Raw genomic sequence first — 24,609 nt, forward strand, 5'->3', positions numbered from 1 at the left:
GAGCGCTGTGAAAGGAGGAAAAAAAAAACCTCCAAGCAAAACTGCTTGTTAAACAAAATGGTTGCAAACACCAGGATGCAGCTGGACCAGAGGCACCACCTCAGCACCAGTTTGTGGGGATCAGAGCAAAGAAAAGATCCCTACCAGGTTAACCTGGGCATCAAGGACACACACCGGTGGGGCAGAGGTGGGGCAGGTGGGGGCTGCATGTGTGTGTTGCAGGGGAACAACTTCTCTATTGATCAATGTATTTTGTTTTGTTTGTTTTAAGTGAAATTGGATACAAGACACTATAAAGTACAGGATAAGCAGCCAATGATGGTCAGTAAGGTCACGTTCTTCCCAGAACAGGAGAGTACCTTTGTATTAAACCAACGGAAAGGCACCGAGAGCCCAAGCACAAGTGATGCAGGAGGAACCAACACGATGCATAAAGAATCTGAAGCATCCTCATACACACACCTGAAACCACCAGGAACTGCACCCACCCCTCCTGTAACACAGGAATCAAAAGGCAGTGGCAGTGCAACGCAACACACGCTTGCACACAGCAAGTAAGGCCACGTTCCTCCCGTGAGGTCACCTATGATGCAGATCCCACACTCCCAGTGGGTGATTGACCTGAGGACAGAAGGTCCATCTGTATCACACATGCACACAAATTGCCAGAGGAATGGCAGATCTCTGTCTGCACATGCACACCTGTGGATGCTGACAGGGCAGGGAGTGCAGGGGTCCCTACAGCAGGCAGCAAGCTTTACTGACAGCAACGCAGGGCTCAGTGCATCCTGCCTGCCAGCTCCCCAGCACCACGTGCTCTGGTCCAGCCCACAGTCCCTTCTGCATCCAGAGGGAAAGATGTGCAGAGAAACGGGCACTGAGGATTTCACAGGAGATTCAAGCAGTGCTATTTGAATCAAGTCCTTGTTGCACGTCTGCTACAACACTTACTGAGCAGCCAGACAGCACGCTGCAGTACTGCTCCAGCTCCGGGGACTCTGGGGCTTCCCTGAGCAGGGAAATGATGTTCTATATTGCCAGCAGCCAGGGCAGGCTCCTCCTTGCCTCTCCCTCCCACACTGGCCTGCAGCCCCCAGCCTGCAGGAGGTGCAGGTAACCCTGGGGGTCACTGGGTCTGGGGGAGGCCAAATGCCTGTGGGCATCTGCCTTCCTGAGAGGGGACAGGAAGAAAAACAGAGAGCTCAGGAGCACACACACCCCCCACACAAATGCTTTGGCAGTATGGCAGAGTGGGGAGCCAACTTTCCACCCCCGCCTGGCCCCTCTTTCCTTCCCCTCCCATTCCCCAGCACACTCCTTCAAGGCCCCTCCAAAGCATCAGCAGCCATCTCCCCGCTAACACGCAACGCTGGGCCCTTTAAGACATTTTAAGTTTCAGTTCCTTTCTTCAGAGGCAGAGGAAAAACAAACCAGCTTTGCGGAAAGACTGGTATTTCACTAATGGGGTCCAGATGTCTCCATTCCTCAGACTCTGGTCCTGGCTTGCAAAATAGGGCAGGGAGAGGCCACGTCCCCACTCCCCCCAGCTCCCTGCGAGCCGGACCTTCCCCCTGACCCCACCACGCCATGTCACCCCTCACCTTCCCAGTCCACCTCCCACAGCTCCTCCACCAGCAGGACAGAGCAGCTCGCTCCTTGTTTCCTCCAGCCAGCAGCCAGAGCACAGGGGAACAGGGACCACAGGGCTGGGCAAAACCTCCCCCCTCCTCCCAGAGCTGAAGGATCACTGTGTGCAGCCTCTAAAAGCACATGGCGGTATTTTAGGAACCACAAAGGACATGAGTCCTCAATCTGCATGGGAGGAGAGATCCGGGATGGGCGCACAGAGGGCCCTGCAATGCAGCCAGCCCTGCAGGACTGAGGTTTGGGGTGGGATTTCCCATGCTTGGGGTTCTCTGAGCTGCCCCCAAAATGCACCAACTCACAGTTGCACTCAGCTGTGGAGCCAGGTGGAAGTTGCTTCACATCTCCCCCTCAGCCGGAGATCAAGGAGCTGAACCTGGGGAGGAATCAAAAGCACGCTTCCCTTTCCCCTCTGCTCCCACTCAGAGCACAAAGGCTTCTTTCTCAGGAGCTGCACAGATCTCGTCAGCACTGGCTCTCCTGTGTTTATAAGGGACCCAGGCTGGCAGGGAATTGCTTTAATTAGGCAGTCCTACATCTTACCATGGGGAAGGGAAACGGTGCAGACCTCCAGTTGCTACTGACCCCCAAGGCTGCATTCCCCAGGAGGGGGAGAGGTCCAACCCCCATCCCATGCAACTGGAATCCATTAACAGTTTATGCTACAGTCCTCCCTCCCACTCCCCAGGGGAAAAACAAGGAGTTCTGGTCATCTCCACAATGCAGATGTAGCAGCTGGCTTTGATTAAACTTCTTGATGTTTATAACCACTCGATCAGCGTATGTAACCTGGAGGAAAGCGAAGCCTCCCCAAGCAACTCTGAATAGAAAGGTCAGGGGTCTCAAAGCAGAGATGCATTGATTTAGCAAAGACATTTAAATGCCTGATTCTTCAAGTATGAAATCGCTGCCTGCTCACGCACAGCAGCGCTATCGCAGTCTCCATGCAGAAGGTGATATTTAGAGGCTGATTCATCGCTGCATTTGTCATCATTTTCACCTGCTGAGAATGAAACAAACCCACCGATATAAACTAGAAAAGAACAAAGGCCCAGCGACAGCTCCCAGGCACATTATCACATGCCCCAAAGCACCTGAGTGACAAAGAGAACCACAGCAAAGGACGGAGCAGTTTTGGGATCAGGAGCCCCGATCACCTCAATGCATAACGGCAGCAAATGGGGCACTCCTCATCCCCCAGCACAAGAATTGGGGCTGACCCTTGGGATCGCATCCTCACCAAAATCACCCAGCTAGTTTTCCTCTCTCCAAAATAATAACCTGAGAACGCAACAATTAGCTTTGATTTGCAGAAGAAGAAACACAATGATATTTTCACCTGGAACAATTCTGTCTGCTGACACCATTTTCTACTGAAGTGGAAAGACATCAATATCACAGCACCAGGATTCTGAATATTCAACAATTCCAAGGAATTTCACAGTGTAGGACCGTCCCAGTGATATCCCACACGCCACATCCTGACCAGCACTGCTCTGACCAAAAGAATTTCAGGAAGATGCATTCATCAGCACAGTGCAGGAACAGAAGGCACAGTCTTGCTTCATAAGTTCGGCAACTGAATCCTGGAGGGGCCCAAGTGCATATTACCCAAAGTCAGAAGGAGGCAGAACCTGAGCTGCCCCTCAGCTGCAATACTCAGGACAGCCACAGCTTTTTCAAGTTGCAGAGCTGATGTAGCTACTCACCTCGTCATCCTTATACCAGGAGAGGTTCTCTGCTGTCAGGACAAACCAGTATTCCTTGGAGCCACCCTTCATGATCCCGATGTTGTTGATGGTGAGCCAGCCCTTTCGGATGACCTATGAGGTTGGAAGCAGTAAGTGTTAACAAGGGTCCTAAAGGCTTTAGGTGACAGAGGATAAAGCAGAGGGTACCCCTACACACAGAACCATATGGAAAGGCAAGGAACACCATGCTCTCTGCTGCTGCCAGAAGAGCCCCCCATTCAACTAGCCAGTTGCCTCAAAGGGGCTAGGAATAAAAAGGATGCAGGAAGGAACCTGGCAGTGCCTTATATGCTCTGTCAAGAGGAAAGAGACACAGGAAGAACTGCATAGAGTGCCTTGTGAGCGGGCACAACCTACAGAAGCATCAGGTCACAGCAACACACCCAGAAAAAAAACATGCCCAGAGAAAAACCAAGAGAGCAGCAGCACACCTTGTGGCACAGCGCAGGGGGGGAGAGCTTCACCCAGCTCAGGAGTGGGGGGAAAACAGCTCAAGAGATGGGCAAGCAACTCCGATATAACTGAGTTTTGTGACAAGGAGACATTAAGTATGTGAGAACAAAATGGTGCATCTGGAATTAGTACCCTGGACTTCAGCATAGCCATGGATTTGAGTGATCATATTAACAGAGCAATACAAGCTCCTATAGGTTAGCTTGTAGAGCAGCCAGGCAGTTACTCTCTATGGAACTCCAATTCATCATCTGCTGTTTTAAAGCCTTACACACCAATAAGCAAATGCAAGTATGCATCAGCTTAAAGGCATTAACTTCTGTGCTGGACCCTTAACAGCCAGATACATCTGTGTGCAATGTGTGTGTACCTCAGTGAACAGTTTGCTTGTTGAATGTGACCCAGCAATGAAAAAAAAAGCATGCAACTGCACTATATCAGCAAGCTGCACTGTGTGCACAGCCTGCCACAGAGCTGTACAGTCCTTCAACCTGCATCTCTAAAGGTGAACGTGAGAGATCTTCACCTCACTGCCACTGTTAGAACTGAAGATGGTCCTATTCTCTCAACGGACAGGAGGGGGCAGTGAAACAGAACCCTGGATCCCTGGATGGAGGCTTTTCATCTCCACCCACTTGCAGATGTACCAGCAGCTCCAAGATTTTCCTTAGCACACACTGCACCTTTATACCTCGGTTCTGCTTTACCTGGGCCTACTGCCAGCTGCACTCCTCTCCCCTTTCAGCAGCAGAGGAAATAATTTTCCTATACACTGTTCTCACCTTCCCAGATGCAACATTGATGTTCATTAGCACACCCTACTGAGCGGCCTTCTACTCACCAGGATCTCATCCTGCAAAGGGGAACCATAGCAACAGCAGCAGAGCAGAGAGCAGGAGAGGAGCAAAGAGAGGAGAAATCATTACTAGGAAAGCTGGAGCAGGAGAAGAGAGGCTCAAAAATAAAAATAAATCGGAACCTGGTGCCAAAACTTACATCCCAGGCAAAAAGAAAAGCAACCCCCATCCCAAAACAAAGCCTGCCAAAAGGAAAAGCCCGGGGATTTCACAGGTTGGTGCAGGATTGCCCTCTGTGCTCTGGTACAGTCAGCTCTCCAGCAAGGCGCACTGCAGAGCATCAGGCTCGGTACAGCAGCACTCAGATCCCACAAAGCAGATGTTGGCCAGTCCAGCCTGCCTGCCAACAGCACTGAAACAGTCTGCATGTATGTGTGCAGGAAAAGGTGATCAAACACGTTTGAAGGAAGTGGATATTAGGAGTGAAGGCTTTTTAAAAGACAACTAAATGAAAGCTTTTGTTTCTCTCTGTGATGCTACCTCTACAGCATCTTCTAGTCTAGAGAGAGCTGTCATTTCCCCAGCAAAAGTAGAAGTTGTCATTAGCTCCCCTTTCAGTTGCACTTGAAATCCCTACAGCTCCTGAAGGAATAAGTGGACTCCACTCCTCCCTTGTGCTTTCTCCCAGTGAGCACATTCTCACACAGCCAGTGCAGCTATAACTATACATCACCCTGTTTCACAGTGCGAAGGGCTGAAGTATTTCCACTGAAGGTTTCCACAAGAGAGACCATGAACTCTCTTGAAATACCTCTGCAGAAAGTAATGGCCACTGATGGGAAAGATAACTAGGATTCACAAGTCTGTCTTGTAGCAGACCTAGAATTAATTGGACTGGAAGAGGGAGTTCAACTTATTAAGTGGCTCGAATATGAACTCATCCACAGGACCCCAAGCGTTTTGTACTCCCTGACCTCAGCAGAAGAGCTGGCACAGCCAGTGGAGGGGCTGAACACTCAGGGAGGTATTCAACACTGATAGTGATTTCTGTCAGAAAATCAAGAGCAGACAGCAGGCAGTGAGCTTACTTAGTACTGTACCACTTCTGACTGTATGAGACTAGATCTTGATTATCAAATACCCATTTACTTCTAAGACACTTTCCCTCTGTTGCTGCTACACACTTGGCTCTTTACAACCGTACCGAGCCTCAAAATTCTCCTCCAGATGTAAACAGAACTTGGTAAGTATAGAAGAAAAACAAAAAGCCACAACTTAGAGCACTGCTGCATCCAGCCCAGCATTGTCCACCTGGGAGCTCCCAGGTAACAAACATGTCCTTCTTGCAGCAGTGAAGGAGATGGAAACTTGGCCTACCTGGTTGCCAGCTGCCTTCTTCTTGCTCATCTGGCTGCTCCTCTGCTGAGCACTGCAAACAACAGTGGAGACATTCAAAACTCCTCATGCTCTTTGTGATCACCTGCAGTCTGCTCCCACCACACAGCTGTTACAGAGAGTTCACCACAGGCTTCCAAGCCTTAATAACCCAATCCATCTCCACCTGTTCGCTCAGCCTTGGTCTACTGGTTTTCTCAATCCCACCTGAATCACATTTGGGCCACTAACCCTCCACAGCTTGACACAACCTTAACTCCCTAACTCACCCTTCTACTTCACAAGCAACCCTAATTATCCTCCCCAGACATGGGATATGGAGTCATTGAAAAGGGAAGCAATACTGAGAGTCAAGCCATACTTCAGGACCACAACATCTGCACCAGAGTCTCTGCAAACCATTTAGTGCAACAGCTACAGAACAGAGCCACAGGAAGCACATTAAGAGAAGACAATAGGGTAACAGTGCTTACTTGGCAAAGCCAATGAAATCCTCATGGTTTGTGTTCATGTAAGCCAGCTCAATGTCTATTAGAAGCATAACCTGCCAAACAGAGGCACAGAGCAGGACATTAGTGACTGATACTACCAGTAACCAGGAGCAGACAGAGCCTTAGGCACGGCCCCCTGCTACAAGTTGCCCATGGCTCAGAGCCCTCTAGCCCAGAACATCCCCCACCCCACGTCATCATCTTCCCTCTTACACACTCCTGGTCACCCACCTGATCTTTGGTCCTGCCTTCCCTCTCACGGATGTGAGTTGTCACAATCCTCTCCATCTCCTCACGCAGATGAGGGTACTGGCTGAGCTGCAGGAGAGAGAAAACACGTGCACAAGGGAAAGGGAGGTATAAAGGCAGCGGGGGGCACAGCCCCCTGCACGTTGGCATGCACACATACACCCTGCAATCAGTTTGCTCTATTTTTTTAAAGGGGAGTTCTGAAAAGCTGGACTTGCAGACAGATTTTCCAAGTTTCTGAAGGTCTGATGAAGGCAAATTTAATTCCCTCTTGCTTCGGGCCTCAAAGAATAAATCCTCCTCACTCCTACAGCAACTTTTAAGTGAGATCTGCACCAAAGCCACCATATCTGACTCTTGTCAGGTGTGAACACACATCAGTTCACGTTTGTAGATACTTTTCTCATTAAGCAAATTAAAACAATTGTTTTAGGTGTTCAACATCTCATTGGCTACAGAGGTGAAAGGCCTGCTGCTACAAGCAGCTAAATTCTATGGGATGTCTCCTTGGGGACAGAACTGGATCTCATTGCCCATTTGCTGCGGTATTAAATGAGAGCACTTCTCCATCAGCATCTGCAAGTAGAGACAGAAGGTCTGGCAGACTGCAAGAAGGCTGTGCTCTGCTCTAGGCACCCAGGTGCTGCTCTCCACCTTTGCTGGGCAGGACTCAGGTCTATAATCACATCATACCCACAACATTATTTTTTTTTCCTACATTACTAAGAAAGGAATTAATTCTTGAGTGCACTTTACTGACTGCAATTGGAGAGAAGCATCCTGAGATCACACATGAGAAACCCTCCACAATGAATACCCTTACAGCACCCAGGCTGTCACACAGTACCTGCATTTCTAACAACCAACCACGAAGTCTCAAAACCTTTCAGCACCTTTGCAAGTCAAGTGAGCTGCAATAGCTTGGAACTGGATTTGAGAACTAGCTTTGAGGCTGCCTACTGCCAAATGTGGAGCTTGTTTTGAACACCAACAACTCTGCAGAGGCAGGAAAAAAAAAGCAAGAGGCAGCATTCGTTCCCCAGCACCACTTTGTCTTGAAAGCGCAAACTGGGTGTTCTCCATGGTCTTTATGGTTCAGGCAGCTGGTTGCTTCATAGATACACACAAGCAAAGCTTCCTGTTTCCTTGGGGGAAAGGAGGGTTGGCAAAGGATAAATAGGAAAGTTATGTCAAACAGAAAAACAGGAAGTTGGAAAATCTCTAAGCAAGTCTCAGCTTTTTTTGCTTCAAATAAAGAAAAAAAAAAATAGTCAAACAAAACACACATGGACCCTCTCCCTGCCACCCCCACCCCCCACCATTCCAAAGGCAAAGAAAACACATTATGGTTTATTCAGAACCCAGGTCATCCAGCAACATTAATGTGCAAAAATAAATTGACAGCAGTCCTCGTGCAGAAGCGGATTCTAATCCCAAGCATGCGTAGGAAAAGCAAAGGCAGGCAAAGAAAAGAGACACGGACAAGCCACGAGGTATCACAGCCACCAGGGAACATGCAATAGGGCATAGAGGGACAAGGAGTTATCAGCAGTATGAACAGCACCCAGAAATGCCATGACTCTGAAAGACAGGAGAGCAGGGACCCTTTGAGGGGCTAAGTCTGTCAGCCTGGGATCACATCACAGTTCAAGCAGGTTTTCAATTCTGTTTCAGCTGGATTTTCCTGTGCAATTAAATACAAACTCACAGCCCTCTTTGAAAACCATTTTGTCCCAATATTTCTTAGCTCCTCTCTCTGCACGTTCCAGGAGTCCATGCCAACACACTGAAGATCGACCTTCAGGCCTTCCCTGCATCTGTAAGATGCTGCGGTGCAATCTGGCACAGAAGTTCCTGCTTTTGGAACGGCAGTGGCTAGGATGCTATCCTACCAAAACTAAGGCTCTGTGTGCTTGTACTGTACCAGCTTTCTTTTGGTTTTGGAGCTGCTCTCCATTTAGCCAACTAGAAGCAGCTCAGGATCAGATCAGGTAGAGAATGGCTGTTAATGGCAATCTGTGCTTCAGCCCTCAGCTCTAACAACCCACTGACAATCAGCTGCAAATCTCTCTTCAGACAGGAAAGCTGTGCTTCCATCACACACAAGGAACAGATGGGTTTGCCTACGTTCTTTGTTAGCACTCTCGTATTATTCCATCTATGCAGCCTTATTAACCACACACAAAGATTTCTTCACCGTCTGGGGTGAAATGAAATAATTGCGACAGCACACAAACGACAGCACACAATAGTTCAGAACAGCAACAAACCAAGGCTACAGGACCGCTCAGCTAATTCAAAAGGTGATAGCCCAAGCTGCCTTCCTTCCACGAAGCCTTGCAGGGCTTGGTTCAAAGGTTTGGCCTTGACGTCTGAAAGGCAGCAGCAATCCACAGCACAGTGGGCTGAGTGTTACCTTACAATTAGCATCAGTCCTGAAGTAGCCTTTTCCAGATGCCTCCCCTAATAGGGCATGCTCTCATCCAGGTGAAGCAGCTAGGGCTATAACATGCAAGATAAACACTGCAAATCAGTTAATGCCCCTGGGCAGTTACTGGCCTTTGTGTGAAGCCATCAGAACGCACCTGACACTGATTGCTAACCACTAGGGTCTATGGCTGTTTCAGAGATCTGGCTTTCTACCCTCTTTCAGAGCGAGCAGCAGGCAAGGTAGCCTTCTTACCAGATGTAGACATCTGCATTTAAATATTATTAAAGCCTTCCTTTTGTGTCGTTCCCCCATATTACTATCACTAGATGCAGTAACTCAAGCAGTTATAGTCACTCATCCTTAACATTCACCTCTCTGGCCTCTCAGACTAAATTCCATCACAGCCTCCCTACTATCGCATTTCTTTTTCTTTTTGCAGGAAATATTTTGGTTGCAACACCTTTGAATGTACCCATGGGTCCTCCCAGCACAGCATGGGTTAAAAGCTACAGAGCTCTGGGTGTCCAGCCACTAATGATACCACCCAACAACACAGCTGGGATTCTATAGGTGGTGTTCTCATGATTCTTCTCCCTGCACCACCTACAGGAGACACCTTCTGTCAGATACAGATAATAGTGCCAAAGAAATCAAAGCCCTCAAATAAAACCCATAGGAAAAACAGGCTGGAATGGAGCCGCTCTGCCTGGCCACAGATGTTTGGCAACAGCAGCAGCCTTCAAGAAATACAGTGGGCAGAGCTCAGGGCACAAAGATGTCTCCTTAATGGAGGTGAGCTCCATATTCTTAAGCACAACCAGGCCTCGTCAGCTTAGCTCCCACACCAACAGAGCTCATGTCAGTTATCTTCCTTTCCTTCCCAATTTGAGGCCGTATGGTTGGAGAGTCCGCAAGAAAAGGATTGCAGTTTTCAAGGCTTAAAATAACCAGGGAAACAGCCCTTGCAACTCGGTTCCCAGAATACGCTCCTGCTGTGCCAGACATGTTTCTGGCCCCTCGCTCATAAATTTCACACAAATTAATTGCCACATCTGTCCTGATTTTCAGGAGGCACGTGGTGCCCCCTCCTGGACAAAGCCGGCCTGGGAAGCAGACCCACAGCTGCCCCAGCCCTATGCAACCCGTACCTGACACCTATGGCAGCTCCCATCCAAACTGCCCCTTAAGGCCTCACCTCTAGTGCTCTGCAGTGCAGAAGTGTCCACACTACCTCAACTGAGCAGAGTCCATGGAGCGAGGTACCAGCAGGAGGAATGCTGTAATGGGAGCCATGCATGGAAAAGCTTTTCCCCACCAAGTCTCTTGGGTCAGCGTTCTGTTTGCTCTGTGCATCTCATGGAGATTCAAGCTTGAATCGAATGTTGTTTTGTACACGGTGCTCTGTAGTGAGGCCTGCTGAAACTCATGCTGTGGGGGACATAAGTTCATTCCCTCTGGTTTCTTTCCCTTCTCCTTTGTGGAATTATTAAGGAGGGGATCCCAGCAAAAACAAGTAAGGAGTTCCAAATACGCGGGGACTGGCACAGTAAAGGGCTTGCTCCACACTGAGCTGAACACCACCGAGACACAGAGAGGAAAAGAGCACAGAACAGACTAACCACCTGGGTCCCAGCCCACGTCTCAGCCAAAGAGCCCATCAGCTAAAGCCCACTGCTCCTCATCCACTGCTTCAAACCTGCACTGACGCCTGCAGATGGCTGCTCTCCTTCAGAGCATCTTTACACCCCTTCTCTCTCCCTGGGTTTGCCAATGGTCCCGTGTTGTGTGCAGAGAACTGGCACAGATGTGTGCGGGAAGGGGGTGGGCATTGATCTTTCTTGGCGTATTTGTTTTGTTTCTTTACCTTTTCGCTACACTTTCTGATGGTGGATGTGAGCTCACTCACTACCATATCCACACACTTCAGACTCGGCTCCTTCAACTTCTGCACCTGCTTTTTCACTATGGCTTCAAAAGCGAGGTCAGGCGTGAAGAGACCCGTTCTGCATGGCAGGGGCAGGGTGGGAGGAAGCAACGAGGAAGAAGAGAGCGAAGCAGAGAAAGAGCAGAGGAGGAAGGAAAGAGAAGGAAGGAAAAGGGAAAAGAGAGAAAACAAGGCAAAAATGAGAAGTGAGATTTTGGTTCACTCCATTAGCTTACTGAACCAGGTGAGCATTAGCTATGGGGCCTGTCCACTGCCAAGTATCAGGAGAGTCTACAGGCAAATGGATGTGTCAGAGGGAAGGAGGTGGAGCAGCTGGGCTGGTGAAATGGTGAGCTGTGAAGAGCAGGATGAACGGATGGCAACCCCTGGGGATCAACTGATCTCTTCCTGAAGAAAAGCTTATTCAGGTTTTAAGGCACAGCTGCTTGCCACAATGAGCCACTGACTCTTCCCTACAGGCTCACCATGCTTCATTTCCCCTCGTCTCATTCCCTTCTACCTCACACTGTGATTATCCTTTCCATGCTTTTCTTATTCCAGGCCAGCACTGGAGCTAAGCTAAGGCTCAAAGGTTTGTCAATTGCATCTTGTGCCGGCGGGAGGACCAAATGGAATGGATATGTCTCAGAGATTCACATAAAACACTCCATTTACAGAACACCTTTTGCCTTCCTCGCCTTCCTGACAACAGATAACTCCTCAGAAAGACCAGATGTAGCCAATGCTTAGTGAATACAAAAAAGCTACAGGGCATCCACAGCTGTACAAAGCACGTCCTGCACCAGCCAACCTGTGGCACCAGGCCCAGTGCAGGCTGAGGTTTATATGGAGGTATTCCATTCCTCTGACACAGTATGAAGTGGTCTGTATCCTCAGGGGCATCTCAGCTGGTTTTAGCACAGCATAACACAGCTCTGAGTGCTTTCAGGGGGATGATGCACCTTTGACAGAGGAATGGGATCCTGCTATTCCCAAAGGTGCAGTTCCTAGTCAAACCTGGGCTGCTTACAGCTGACAATTCAGAGCTAATTATAAACACTACTCCATTTAAAATCAGTTATGTACCTCTTCGTAGTCCTATAGATAACACCTGCAAAACCCCGAGCAGCACCACTCTATGACAACGCACTTCAACACCCTATAGGACCAACAGTAATCTGCCCTTTAAGCAATAAAGAAGTTTAAAGTACACCACAGGACTCAGCTTCACCCAGCAGCCTCTCAAAGTGCCAAAGCAGCCCATTCAGAGCAAAGCAAAGGTAACTCCTGGAGCTCCATTCGCACCTTCAGACCTAGCAGCTCTTCCTACATGCCCAGCAGCCTGCTAACCCAGCACTGTGTGCGCTGCTCTGCAGGCCAGGCTCACAGGTCCTCACACAAACAAAAACCTACACGATCAACATTAAAATATCAGTGCCTTCACATACCTACGTACCACCTGAACGACGATATTGCTTCCCAGAACAGAAGGCTGTAACCATGACTACTAGCACACAGCAACCAGCATTGCAGTCAGCAAAATTCTTAGCTGAAGAAGCTGAAGTGGAACACCGACCCTCAGCCTTTGCCATTCCCCATTCACATCCCTGTGGTCTCTTCTTCCCTTCATCTCCCAGCCTGCTGTACCCAACACTGGAAGACTGGAGGAACCTGCTGCTGTCAGAACAGGCATTCCCTTCACTACTGGCATCATTAGTAAAGAGGAAACAAAAATGAAGAAAAGTGGGAAATGCATGGAAAGGGGCAAACACAGACAATGAGTGGGAGATTTTGAACAGTAACTGATGGATGAAGAACAAACCAAGAGAAGTTTCAGAGGGCACAAAAAGGAGAGCCCTTCTGATCCAGTTAGCAGGCAACTCTGGATACTTGGCAGCCTGAGGGCCTGTGCTTACCTGTCACCAGGCTCTAATGGCAGTTTTCTGGGTGCTCCCCACAGTCACACACCCCAAGAAAGAACAGCAGGACAGAAAAAGAAAGCTCCTCCAGCACACTAGAAACCTGAGCAAACTCCCTGCATCTGCTTTGCTCTTCCAGGCTGTCCTGGGGGGGCAAAGAGTGTGTCTGCATGCCTAAGCCCTTCTACAGGGGCTCCGCATCTCTGCAAGTGATGGCACCTATCACCATTTGGGCACCTCACCCCACCCTTGCAGGGACAAGGTGGCTCCAGACACTCCTGTAATGCCCATTTACCTGCACCTGAACAGCCCGTGGCGATTCCAGTCTCCAGTGCCCATGCTCCCATCCTAACTCGGGTGTCTTTTGACCAGCACCCAGCCCTGGCTGAAGCAGCAAGCCATGGCTGAGAGGAATGGCATGTATCTTTGCTATCTTGCTGCTTTTCAACCCCAGCCTCAGAAACAAAAGCTTCTGCATCCACAGAGCAGAATTAAGGCAGGCTCCTCCCCAAAGGCCCAATAAATACCAATATGAATCCCAAATGATGAAGCCTGGAGCCCTCTTGTAGAGCCCAAAGGTAGATTGGCTTTTCTAACCTGATCCTTCTCAGCCATGTGCTGCTCTTCCAGAACAGGATATGGACCAAGCCAACCAAAAACCAAGCCAAACACCACAGGAACGCTTCCCTGTAACTGCTGTACCCTCTGAAGTTCAGCCCCATACACCCAGCCAGGAGCACTCTGCCCTGATATTAAGGCTCGTTAGGGATTAACCCTCCTACTTCTAAGAGAGCAGAGAGAACACAACTTAAATCTCAGTCTCCGGCTTGAAAAAGAAACTCAAGTCTAAATTTAAGTCCAACGTGGCCCCATAAGGAAAAATACCCATAGCTTAAGAAGGAATCAGGAGTCAAGCTAGAGACTGGAGGCACAGAGGGGACATCCCCAGCATCCCTCTGCTCTAAAGCATTCCAGGGACTAGCCCATGTTTCACAGTGCTTCCCTTTTTGTTTGGCTTGTTGGCTGGATCGTCCCAGGCTGGTACTGCTCAGGTCTAGTCATGCTGAGGAGGTGGTTAGAAACACCAAGTGCCACTGCAGGCAAATCCCTGCCCCGGTCACAATGCTGTGCCGCAGCCAGAGAGAGGGGTGGAAGGTGCCAGCTCCATGCTGCCTCTGGTTACCTTCTTGGTGCACTGTCTAACGGTATTGATTAACTCCGAAATAACCATGTCCACGCATTTCAGGCAAGGCTCTTTAATCTTCTTCACCTGCTTTTTCACAATGGTCTCAAAGGCCATGTCGGGCGTGAAGAGACCGGTTCTAAACACCCAGGGTAGGGGACAAGACAAGGCAGGAAGGGGGGGGGAGAAGGGGCAAGGAGAATGTCACGTTATACACGCATCTCAGAGCACCACCACCACTGAAACCCCGCACACAGGGCTGGGAGCATCACACCCCTCAGACCAGTCCTGGAGTCCAGAATAAAAAGGGATGTTTGGCACCTCCCCAGAGGCACATGTAAGGGTAAAATGGATCCCAGTTGGACAACAGGCACCAGGCCCTGGTCACCTTCGAGGAACAGAACCACTTAGCATCCCAGGACTGCACTTTCTGGCAGTTAACCTTCACTGAGGGGGGATGAAACTGTATTTGCTGACTGTGCCCTGGGACTCAACCCATGGGGCTGCTGGAATCCTGGTGATGGGAACCCTAAAGATCCCTCTGATCTCCATGGAAGGTGCTCAGGACCAGCAACTGTTTTGAATGTTGGTAAAAATGGAAGCATAACGTGAAAACCAATGTTTAAAACTCAGTGAAGTAGCAGTACGGGCCTGCATCCCTCAGTCCTTTCTTATGCAGAAACAAGGAGGGAGAAAACTAGTAACCACAGCTGCGTTACCTTTTAGGCTTCTGCAGTTTTCACATGGGAACAGAAAGCAAGCTACTTCGTCCCTACTCCCAGATTAAACCACCAGGGTGTCCGAGGAAGTTCTCTCCCTTATGGCTGACCTACCGTACCTCTGAAGTCTTCAACTCCTTTGGGAAGGTCTAGAGGTATTTACAAGACTACGCAGCCAGTGGTCTGCCTAGTGCATGATACGTGCCTGATACCATGGATGTTCTTGATGGCGTAGCTGATCTCCCGTCGCAGCTCCTTCTCATCAAACTCCATCTGCATCAAGAGAGAGTTTTTATCAGAAACAGGCTGATGTTTGCACAACCCCAGCATACCTAACAGCACGCTCTACTACAGAAAAGAGGTCCCACGCCAGTATGATGTGACAGGTGAATGTTAGCTTAGATGTTGGATGCAGAGTCCAGCCATAAAGCTTGTATTGCCAAAGCAGACATCCTGGACAAAAAACGAACAGATAAGAATAGCTAAGGGCTTGCATTTACAGGTGCCAACCCTCCCAAGCAGCTCCCAAGGAGCTACTTAAAGCAATGGGATTGAAGCACTAGATTGCTTTCCAAAACAAACTGTTTTGTCTCCTGAGGCTCAATGTGAGGTCTTGGCAGCTGTTTGCCAGAAAACACCTCCAAGAGATTTAAAATTCACATACAGAATTACATCATCTAATACAAAGCAGGCTCTTGTATTACACTGACAAGGAATTATCATATTTAAATGAAAAAGGAAACAGCAAAATGCAGGAGATAGAGAAGAACGTTTTGGCTCAGTGTTTTCAAACAGGCAATACAAGTTTCTCTTTATCACTTCTGATAGAGGTTAGTATTTGGTCATCCAGGAAACCTCATTCATAGAATCTGGGTTGAAAGGGTCCTCAAAGATAACTTAGTTTCAACCCCCTCGCCATGGCCAGGGTTCCCAGCCATTAGGATCAGGCTGCTCAGAGCCACATCCAGCCAGTCCAGATCCTCTTCAGCTGTGACATCTGTAGAGCACTGCCTACACCATTTATGTAGAGGAAAGGCAAAAAGTAAGGCCAAGTATATCTACATCCTCCTTCCTGCCTCTTGCAAATGCATTAGGGCAAATTTAGGCCCAGTTTGGTGCCTGAGATCACAGCAACACAAGTTTCAAAGCCATTTGCTCTTACAACTCAAAGTACGTATCTGCAGGAACATTCAAACGCTGAAGAGCTGTTGTCTGCATTAAAAGGAGGTTATTTTGCACTGCACTGTTAAGCAAAAGAAATATTAACCAGGGGGGGAAAAAAAAAAGCAAAGTCATCTCACAAGGACAGGAATTAAGAGTATTATGGGAAGGTTCCAACAACAGGAAGTAAAACTAAGGTGACAGCATCAAATGTTAAAAGGGAAAATAGATGGTGAAACATGTAAAAAGTAACAAGGAAGCAGGTAGGAAAAGGTGAAAATTAGCAAGAAAGTAGAAAAATAAAGGTCTCAGCATACAGAGAAACAGTACCTTCACCAGCTCAAAGGGGAAACGCTCATGGAAGATGCGGTTAATCCTGGCTCCTCCTGACAGCTCATAGGTATCAATTTGGTCTCCAGAGCCTTCAATGCGTTTCTCAAAGTCCACAGCAAACTGCTGGACCATCCTAAACGGAGACAGAAAGCAGGAAGTAGCAGACATAGCAAGGCAGCCCCTTCCAGGGAGGGACACGCAGTGAAGGGCACTCACTGAAGCAGGGCTTTGGTCTTGCGAGCTGGATCGTCAGGGCGAAAGTTCTTATACTCCTCCACCTCCTTCTCAATGGAGAGCAGCTGGCTCTGCAGCTTGTTCCGCAGCCCTGGCAGGGTGTCACGGATGTGGTTGGTCAATTGCTGTGCAGGAAGAAGGTTTAAGATGAAATTGGGAGAAGTTTGCTATGTCGCTATCCCAGAACAAAGGGCACAGTGGGCAGCAGTTCTCGACTGGTGATGGTACCTGGTTCAATACTTTCTGCAGGTAGGGGGTTCCCATACGATCAGCCATGTGTCTGTAGGCTGGGTGGGAGAGAAAAAACTTTCTCTCTGCAGCCAGAGCTGCCTGAATGTCCTTCTTGCCATCAATGTCCTTCTGACTTCTATTGACTACACCAATGTAACCTGCAGGAATGGGATTAAAGATCAGGCAGTTACAAGGATGAAAATGTAAGTGGGGCTCAGGTTGAGAAGGAAACTACCCAGGAAGCAACACTGCAAATGGGAAATCTTAAGGGCAACACATTAGGGACCAAGCAGAAGAGTTTAAAACTGGAATTCCCTCTGCGTGGCTCCGGGTCTGGAACTTTGGTATGCAGGACAGAAGTGCCACTATGCAACTGAGAATTAGGAATGAGGCAAAGATACCTTATGCAGGGTAAATGAAGGAAGATCATGCATAGAGCGTGAGGAAACGTACCTCTGCGAAGAGGAAGTAATTTGTTTTCTAATACATCCCTAGCATCAGTTCCTTCATCCATAAGATCCAGCTTAGTGATGACTCCAATAGTACGTTGCCCTTAAGAAAAGAAAAAGTAAAATATGAACATACCTGATCAAGTAAACAACGGTGTCATACCTTCCTTTGTTCAGAAAGCTTATAAACTGCCCAGCTTGGATACTCAAGGGCTCGTGAGCTCAAATGTCACAGTTCCCATAATAGCCAAGAGGTCACAACAGCACAACACATAACAGAGGTCAGTTCCCAGCTATACCCTGCTCAGAAACTCCTGTTTTACCACAGAGATGGATTTTAGGGGAGATTTTCCTACTCTTCTCCAGGCAGAACGCAGATGACCGAAGTGAAGGGAGGGAAGCCCTCAACCTCTTCAGAAATAGGGCTCAAATAAAGAAATGGGGAATGATACAATTTCTATTACGGTAGCTATTAATGCTCAAAGCCACCTCTGAGAAGGGCAGATGCTGGTGAAGATACCACTTAAGACAACAGAGAGGAGACTAAAACTGCTGAGCTAATGACAGCCTGGACAATCAGGCCGCTGGTTAGTAATGCCACACTGAAACAAGAGATTTACCTTGAGGATCCACCTCCTTCGCAACCTTCAGGGCATCAGAATTGGCCAAATCAGAGTTGGCTGGGGATACCGCCAGGATGAGGCAATTCTCTTTGGTGACAAACTGCATAAGCATATCTCGGATCTGGAACTCTATGTCAGGGGGCTGATCTCCCACCGGGACTTTGGTCATGCCTGGTAGATCCACCAACGTCAAGTTCAGGACTATATACAGGAAATAGGAGACAGCAAAAGTGAGCGTTAAGGTTGGAATGTTCTGGTCTATATGGAGCATTCATAGCTTTAGTGTCTTCAATGCATTATAGGCATAGTAGAAGCATGTAACTCAGAAGCACATAAAGTTTTTCAATTCCTTTTTGTTCAAGTTGAGCAATAACTAACTGTTATTAGTTGCATTGCCAGTGATTCATTTATTTCCCCAGAAAACAGGGAGAGACTGCAGGTCTTTACAGGAAGGTCCACTCTGATGCAATAAGGTCTTCAAAGGAAGAAGTTTCTGCACAGGAATCAGTCGTTTCTGAGAGTAGCTCTGCTTGCAGCCAGATACTGGCAGACAAAACCTCTCCAGAAGCATGGCAAAGACACGCAGTGTGGTCCACCATAACCCAGACATGGGGGGATTCCATTTCATCTTTGTTCTGCATTCATGTTATGACAGAACAGCAATCTACCTCATCTATCCTGACTTCAGAGACTGTATTGAGACTCACCATGAGGAGAATAGACTCTGAGGTTGATGGGCACTGGGGAAATCCCTTTGTTGGAGCCAGTAACACGATCCGTTTCAGCTTCAATCTCCAAACGGATCTCCTCAAAATCTGTGAATTTCTTTCCTTTGCAGTGCAGGAACTCTCCATACTCTGTTTACACAGAAGCAGAGTCAGAGAGAGTCACATGAGTGAGAAAAACTCACAGCCACAAGTTTAATAAAATGCCCTGGATTGAAAAGAAACACAAGAACGGTTGAAGGGATGGAGTGTGGCCAGGAAGGGTCTTTCTCCCTAGATCCTATGTGGTTGGCAAAGAAATTACTGCAGCCACAGCTGCAGCAACATCTGAGAGAATCTATAAGACCAAGACCTTCCCAATCCAGCTCTGGTCACAGAGTCTGCATCCTCACTCATGTTCATTCAAGAAATATAACCCAAGACTTTCTCTGTTGATATTAAGCAAGCTTAACACACACCTGCAACCTCCACAGATGGTCTGGGAAGTACCTTTGTGTCCATGAAAACTTGAGCAGCTCTGTATTAAAGCAGTGGAGGTAAATAACAGTCCCATGACGTGATGAGAACAGGCTCAAGCGAGTCTCAGAGTGGCACAAAACCTTTCTGACATGGTTTTGAACTGCTTGGTGGGTTTTTGTGTTTGTTTTGGTGTTTTTTTTTCTGGTCTTTGAGTATGATAACCAATTCAAGAACCCTCCATTTCAAGTGAAAAACCCTCACAAGTCAAGTTGCTTCCTTAGGGTAGACCAGAGGACTGTTGTAAACAGGTCAGGTCCTCCTGACAAGAGAGAAAGAATACTCTGAAACAGTCATTTGCCAGCTCCTCAATGAGATCTCATGTGTGAAGGGAACAGTAATGAAAGTACTCTGTAAGCAGCTGCCAAAGCAGTGAATGGTTCACAACTCCAGTCACAGAGCTCTGCAGGGATTCCATTTCACATCCCAGCATTCCCATACTTGATTTTAAGTGCACTAGAATCATCCCACCCACTTATTTCAGGAGGCTGTAAGCAGGTTCCTTTAGTTTTTGGGTCATACCCACTCATAAGAGCCCCAGCTGCACAGACAAAGGAAAATCATGATGAGCACATGCATGAAACACTGCTTAATTCAAACCAAATCAGACGTTGAGCAGCACCACTGATGAAATAAGACCTGTCAGGACTAAGGTGGCAATCCAGCAGCACACTGTGGACATGGATTACATACCTGTGCTGGCATTCACCAGCTGCAGGACCAGCGGACGCCTGGTCACAATGCCAGAACCACGAGGCAGAAAGTCCCTGTAATGAAAGAGGAAATTTCAGATGAATGAGCAATCGTTTCCTTCCCTATCCACGGCTTTTCTGTTTCTATGATCCCTTATGGGCCCCAGCAGCGCACTCCAGCCATGGCTCTGATAGAATTTAAGGCACAAATTGACCCCAGTGCTGCCTTCACACCCACAGGTTATAAGCTCTCCTTTGCTTTTTCTTTTCTGAAACCCAAACACTTAGAGCAAAGCCGGGCACGCTCACCACATCTGCTGATGACCTGACCAGTTTGTGGCTTGGTTTCCAAGCACTTGGTTGTTCATGTGCCTCTTCAGAAGTCACTGTAAACATGATCCATTTGCTTCCCTACCTACTGGAGAAGCACCGCTTCAGAACGCGCTGCCTACGGCATGAATGTATCACCTCTGTTAGAAGCCCTGCCAGAATTTGCCAACTCAGTAGTAACCACAGTAAAAGAAATCCATGCCCCTCAATGTTCTGCACCATGGCCTTGTCCTGCATGGCCTTAATACTGACAATGGAAATGCATATAAGGAATGAGCTTTTGTGTTTTAACACATCAGTGAGCGGACTTGATTTCAGCTCCTGGTTTCACCATTGATTGCTTATGTAAATCTGCAAGAAAGCAGGAAAACGTGTGCATTTCCCTTTTCTTCAGCTCTAAACTGAGTACTATAAAAGGGTGCAGAGTGGTTTCAAGTGAAAGGAGAGCAATGAGCTTCCTACAACATCTAATGCCTCAAAAACATCTCCTGCAGGTTACTAAGCTCACTGCAAAGCAACCTCTGATACAATTCTACTGCATACTGTAACCCATCCCCATTATTTTAGACTCCCAGAAACATAACGAGTTAACTGGGAACTTTCATTTGTTTTTCAAATAAATACAGCTCTATTTTTTTTCCATTCCAGTGGGATTAACCCTGGAACCGTTGAGGCATTGCATCATTCAGGCAGTTTTCTGCTGCCTCAGCTCCATTCCTAGGGATGTCTGTGGTCAATATGTGACAAAGTCCTACTCTTGCATCAGTTCTTTTAGCATAAGAACAAATCCAAGCTGCACTGATTTATTGTTACTTTACTGTAGGTAAGAAAAAGGCACAGTTTATAGTATAACTTGCTTTTTAGTGCAGTAAGGCACTACCCTGGCTACTGATCTCCAGCTTGCAGCATTACATTCAACCTCACTGTAGGAAAAGCATTTATGAGTCCTTTAGGAATTAAGATCCCCCAATGACGTGGTTCCACATCTTCCCAAAGCTTTCTGCTTTGGTCCCAATTTCTCTGTGGTCTTTGTCACAGCTCAAAGCAAAGGTGGATGTGAAAACCTCTGCAGCATCCAGAGGAAACTGAAACCACTTAATTATGTCAACTGAGCGGCTTCCAGGCTATTGCAAGGAAACAAAACAAACCAAAGTCCTCACAAAAGACACAACACTAAATAAATATATATATACAGATACAAAGAGGATTACTTACAAGTAATGACTCAATTACAAGTTTGAGTCATTTTGCAATAAGCTTTCCTCTGAGCAGGAGAGATACCAGGAGTCCCTCCAATAGCACAGCGACCGTTAAGCCAACACATTTCTGCTTGTTATTAACCCCATCCTTTGGGGCACTAACTGACCATGTTTTTAACTACATATTTTCATTTCATCCCAGAACTGCACGCTGTTTAAGTTCAACCTTTACATAACATTATGAATGGAGTTTTCTCCCTCAGTTTCTCACCATGCAGAATTCCATACCACCCAGTTTTGGGAGCCAGGCCTTGCTTACCTGCAGCATTATACCACTGTAGCCACATTAATGCTAAAGTAAGTTGGTAGAAATACCATACACAGTAAGTTATTTGAGGAATAAAGCCACATCACTGCTCCTCCCCCAGGAGGTGTCTCTTCCCAGTGAAACTCAAGGTTAATTACCCAAATCCATAACGAGTCAGTTAAATGAGTTATCTTAATACTCACATTCTGAACATGTAGAGTTTGATCCCTCATATAAGAAAACAAATGTGCTCTTACCCACAAGCTACTGAGACATACATACAGCTCAGCTTCCAGGTTTTCCCTATACATACTTGACCCATAGGAGCTCCAGCCAAAAAGCTTTACAGGAACTCACATTCTCATCCCATCACATCCATATTAATTCCTAGTATTTTATTCCCCAGCCTTGCAGATCAGACTCTTAAAAAGCACAGATCTGTAAATTCTGTGCCTGGTTGGGTGCCAGGGGAGCACACTGTACAGCAGCCTTGCTTGCTCTCTTGCAGCAGCCATAATAAATTGCTTTTGTAAAGAAACTATAACAGAGCATGTGCAGCACAGAGCACCCAGCCCAGGTTTTGAGCCCTTTCAGCAGCCAGGGGAACGGATTTCTCCTGAAAGAGCAGCACCAAGGGATGAAATGAAGCCAGACTCAGGAGAGGATACATGGGATAAGGACAAGCCAGCTGACTTGGACAGACAAGAGCAGAAGGGTTAGATAAACTGGCTTGTTCCATTCCAGGAAGGAGACATACAGCAGCAAGGTTGGGGGTGGGGAGGGGAAAGATGGAACACTTCTTGGGAGATAACACACTGCAGAATGGGAACGATGAGGGCAGCAAGGACTTCCCTACCAGAATAAGGCAGCCTCCATCACAACACCAAGAGCAGCCCTGCTACATACACCACTATACAAGATGCTGTGCCTGGAACAGGATGCTCATTAGGCTGCCAGCACCAACTGCTCGTCATTTACTTTGTATCTTAAGAAGGAAAATTTACTTTGCTTTCCCGTTTTGTTGTTAACACGCTGGGATGATGTGACAGCATTTTATTTCATGCACCTTTAAAGCAAGGGCATCATCCTGTGCCACTTCCCAGTGCTAAGTTCTACCCAGAATGAATAATAAAGCAGCAACTAAAACTGAGGCAGAGATGCTGCATTTAGGAAATAAACACTTAATCTGCTTATCTCCCACTTAGGCACTGACTCAAAATTCCTCCTTAAGATATTGAGATATCATTTGTAAGCATTTTAGCTGGGCTCAACGAGCTCCATTCCCCAAACTGACTCTTAGTGGAAGACTTCAGTACACACACTTCAGACTCTTGGTAGCTAACTTCTGGTCCGACCAGCAATACATCTCCTCTCTACACAAGGGCACAAAAAGAAATAGATGCAAATCCTGATGGCTCTCAGGCTGAAGAGGTTCAGCAAGGGAAAAGACCTGAAAGGTGCTCACTGTTATGTTATGCACTGCTCGTTTCTGAAGTATGTTCTCAACTAGCTGCAGCGCTACCTCGGGGCAAACCCAATCGCATCATCCCTTACAGTCTTATTTCTATTTTAGTACACAGAGCTGCATTAAAGTACCGATTTGGGCTGAAAACTGCATTAGGAATACAGTAGTCAAAAAACTATCTGAGGGACAGAAAGCAATCGAGCAGTTATTTTACAGCAATGCTTGAACCAAATCCAAACACAGAGCTTCTCAAACATGAAGGCAATCTGAATGTCATGTAATAAATATTTATGACGGAGGCAACAAGGTCTGAGGCTTCCATACTAGTGTTTTTTTAAATGAAAGCCAGGCAATCTGTATGATAACCCTTCATGCATGAGGTATCTTGGCATCCCACAGAACAAAAAGGTGCTATTAATGACAGAACAAGCAGATATTTACCGATAAGCTCCAAGGTTCATTAGATCACTCACATGGTACAGAGCATCAGAAGTTACAGGTAACACGGATCAAAGATATTGATAAGACAAAGGAGAGAAACAAATTGCTTGTGGCATTAAATATAGATTGGGATCAAAGAGAACGGATAAATGATAGATAACAGATGGCAGCAAGAGAAGTCATTGGTAGTCAATAAAGGAAGCAAGTCCACATTACTGTTCTTTCCTTTACACGGAAGAGGGACCCGGTGCTTCTACCACCATTTGCCTTGCCCTCCTGTGGGGAAGCTGTGAAGTAGTGGGCTCAAATACCAACCTAATCCTGATCTAGATACACCAATACGGCACCCGCACAGTTTGTCTGTCAGTCCTTTGAGATTCATGGATTAGAATGCACTAGAGAAGGTAAAGCCCCAATTAATTAAAAAACAACCAACAAAGCAGCAGCTTATGAAGACATAACAGGAGCCCAAATAACAAGAGAATGAACAGCATCTGATCATTTAATTTCCATTTGATTTCTTACTAAACATCTGCAGACAAGGTTATTAAAGGATGCGATTAATCTCCCGTTCGGATTATTAGTTTCAGACAATTAAGACTCACGCAGTATCCACATTTTCACATGGCTGTTCCTGGTTTTTAAATCCACTACTTGTTATTTCCTGTGTTACGGTGGCACTGGGGGATAACAATTCAATCAGAACCTCATTGCACAAAGCACTACACCAACTCACAGCATGAAATACGGTTCCTATCCCTATGGGTTTTGCTGTCTGGCTACACAAATCACAGACACTCCTGTTGAGGCCCAGCACTGGCTTCATTTCATCCATCAGGTCTTCAAGTCGATCCCTCATTCACACATCCAGATGTTGTACATCTGACATCAATGACAGTATTGACATCAATGTTCTACCCATTGCCACCCGGTCCATTAAGGGCAAG

The 24,609-nt window shown here is 47.2% G+C and overlaps 1 protein-coding gene across 21 annotated transcripts in view; it reads right to left on the bottom strand.

The window, feature by feature from the left end:
- The window catches only part of DNM1 (dynamin 1), a 57,016-nt gene that overhangs the window by 17,775 nt on the left and 14,632 nt on the right, over positions 1-24,609 (bottom strand). For 15 of the 21 annotated variants that reach the window (XR_011905566.1, XR_011905565.1, XR_011905564.1 and 12 more), the window contains exons 2-15: positions 19,922-19,995; positions 18,695-18,844; positions 17,985-18,188; positions 17,369-17,467; positions 16,913-17,073; positions 16,667-16,809; positions 16,448-16,583; positions 15,162-15,229; positions 14,238-14,376; positions 6,763-6,849; positions 6,514-6,584; positions 6,023-6,074; positions 4,690-4,701; positions 3,354-3,467 (exon numbers count right to left, since the gene is read on the bottom strand). Coding sequence is in view for 12 of the 21 variants with exons in the window: in XM_072352961.1 (XP_072209062.1) it covers positions 3,354-3,467; positions 4,690-4,701; positions 6,023-6,074; positions 6,514-6,584; positions 6,763-6,849; positions 14,238-14,376; positions 15,162-15,229; positions 16,448-16,583; positions 16,667-16,809; positions 16,913-17,073; positions 17,369-17,467; positions 17,985-18,188; positions 18,695-18,844; positions 19,922-19,995 (1,510 nt within the window). In the remaining 9 variants the exon portion in view is untranslated. Of the gene's footprint in view, positions 1-3,353; positions 3,468-4,689; positions 4,702-6,022; positions 6,075-6,513; positions 6,585-6,762; positions 6,850-11,075; positions 11,215-14,237; positions 14,377-15,161; positions 15,230-16,447; positions 16,584-16,666; positions 16,810-16,912; positions 17,074-17,368; positions 17,468-17,984; positions 18,189-18,694; positions 18,845-19,921; positions 19,996-24,609 lie in introns of all 21 variants that reach the window. The other 6 variants (XM_072352959.1, XM_072352963.1, XM_072352969.1 and 3 more) reach the window with 3 other exon arrangements.

Source organism: Excalfactoria chinensis, chromosome 18, assembly GCF_039878825.1.
Source record: "Excalfactoria chinensis isolate bCotChi1 chromosome 18, bCotChi1.hap2, whole genome shotgun sequence".
In the NCBI taxonomy this organism is placed as follows: domain Eukaryota; kingdom Metazoa; phylum Chordata; class Aves; order Galliformes; family Phasianidae; genus Excalfactoria; species Excalfactoria chinensis.